The sequence below is a fragment of the Bison bison genome, unplaced genomic scaffold, assembly GCF_000754665.1.
Source record: "Bison bison bison isolate TAMUID 2011002044 unplaced genomic scaffold, Bison_UMD1.0 scf7180017864371, whole genome shotgun sequence".
Taxonomy (NCBI): Eukaryota; Metazoa; Chordata; class Mammalia; order Artiodactyla; family Bovidae; genus Bison; species Bison bison.
In genome coordinates this window covers 12,579,856-12,581,650 of record NW_011494943.1, presented here as the reverse complement: position 1 = coordinate 12,581,650, position 1,795 = coordinate 12,579,856, and the positions used below count along the sequence as shown (strand labels likewise).

Sequence of the window (1,795 nt, the reverse complement as noted above, 5' to 3'; positions counted from 1 at the left end):
TTATGAGTGCACACAAACACGAATTTTCATAAGCCAAGCACACGGTGCAACAGCGCCCAGAACAAGGGCGCTGGCCAGAAAGGCCATCCTGCCGTGCTGAGCCCCGCTCTTCCCCGACACGCAGAGCTCACTGCTTGCCCGCCTCTCCCGGGGCCCCCTCGCAGTGTCTGCCTGTTTCACTGCCGGAGGATCCACGAGTGAAGACGCAGTTCTCGTGGTCTCGGACTTTCACTCCGCTCCACGTCCACGTGCAGCCTGGGCCCCTCCCCTCCCAGGTACAGCTCCCTGTAGGCCCCACCCCGACCCGTCAGAGCCGCCAACAGCCTCGGGGCTACGAGACCGGCGGGATCTCGAAACCCGGCCACCTGCCATCCAATGGTCGAGTCTTCCTCGCTCTGGTGTACCTACCTGCGCGCCGGCGGGGCGCGAAGAGTCCGGAACCATATTGCAGGGTTCCCGTTTCCGACCGGCGGAACCCGAGCGCTGGACCGAGAGCGCCCGGACGGCGGCTGACAGACTCAGGTTACCATGGCATCGCGGAGGGACAAAAGGCTGCTGGGGGCCAGCGTTCCAGGTGAGGCGCGGGCGCGGGGGCGACGCGGCGGGGCGCCGAGGGGCCCCAGGGGCCCGCGACGCCAGAAGGTGTGGCCCTTTGGGTCGCTTTTCACGGGCGTCGACTCTTTTCTTGGAAAAACCCGAGACGTCCAAGTCCTGCCAGACGCCGCGCACTCCCTTGGGGCCACCCTGCAGGGCTGTGGGCACGAGAGCGGTGCCGGGCCCGCGGAGCCCGGTACACAGAGCCCGCCCGGGCTCTTCTCTGCAGCGCCCGTGTCGCAGGCGGGGTGGGAAGGCTGGGCGTTCGCTGGCGCCACACTTTGAGTGCTCTGCGTTGTTACTCGACCCCTTCAGGAATCTGAAGTGGTGGGCGCTGCAGAGATGGGAGAGTTTACCGGTTCCACAGCCAGTGAGGACAGGTTCAGACCCAGGCAGCCTGGTCCAGAAAAACTAAAGAAAAAAAATTGAGATTTACAAAAGAGTTGCAGAAGAAGGATAAAGATTGCCTCGGTACTTTTACCGAGGTGTCCCCAAATGTTAATCTCGTATGTTCAGTTCAGTTCAGTTCAGTCGCTCAGTCATGTCCGACGCTTTGCAACCCCATGAATCGCAGCACGCATCACGAACTCCCGGAGTTCACTCAGACTCATGGCCATCCAGCCATCTCATCCTCTGTCGTCTCCTTCTCCTCCTGCCCCCAATCCCTCCCAGCATCAGAGTCTTTTCCAGTGAGTCGACTCTTCGCAGTAGGTGGCCAAAGTACTGGAGTTTCAGCTTTAGTATCATTCCTTCCAAAGAAATCCCAGGGCTGATCTCCTTCAGAATGGACTGGTTGGATCTCCTTGCAGTCCAAGGGACTCTCAAGAGTCTTCTCCAACACCACAGTTCAAAAGCATCAATCTTCGGCGCCCAGCCTTCTTCGCAGTCCAACTCTCACATCCATACATGACCACAGGAAAAACCATAGCCTTGACTAAACGGACCTTTGTTGGCAAAGTAATGTCTCTGCTTTTGAATATGCTATCTAGGTTGGTCATAACTTTCCTTCCAAGGAGTAAGCGTCTTTTAATTTCATGGCTGCAGTCACCATCTGCAGTGATTTTGGAGCCCCCAAAAATAAAAGTCTGACACTGTTTCCACTGTTTCCCCATCTATTTCCCATGAAGTGGTGGGACCGGATGCCATGATCTTCGTTTTCTGAATGTTGAGCTTTCAGCCAACTTTTTCACTCTCCACTTTC

The 1,795-nt window shown here is 57.4% G+C and overlaps 1 protein-coding gene across 7 annotated transcripts in view; it reads left to right on the top strand.

Annotated features, from left to right (window-relative positions):
* Window positions 1-485: 485 nt before the first annotated feature.
* CCDC57 (coiled-coil domain containing 57) overlaps window positions 486-1,795 on the top strand; it is a 110,351-nt gene continuing 109,041 nt past the window's right edge. For 5 of the 7 annotated variants that reach the window (XM_010856356.1, XM_010856355.1, XM_010856352.1 and 2 more), the window contains exon 1: window positions 486-574. In XM_010856356.1, the coding sequence (XP_010854658.1) occupies window positions 529-574 (46 nt within the window). In that variant the 5' untranslated portion in view covers window positions 486-528. The remainder of the gene's footprint in view (window positions 575-1,795) is intronic. The other 2 variants (XM_010856353.1, XM_010856354.1) reach the window with 2 other exon arrangements.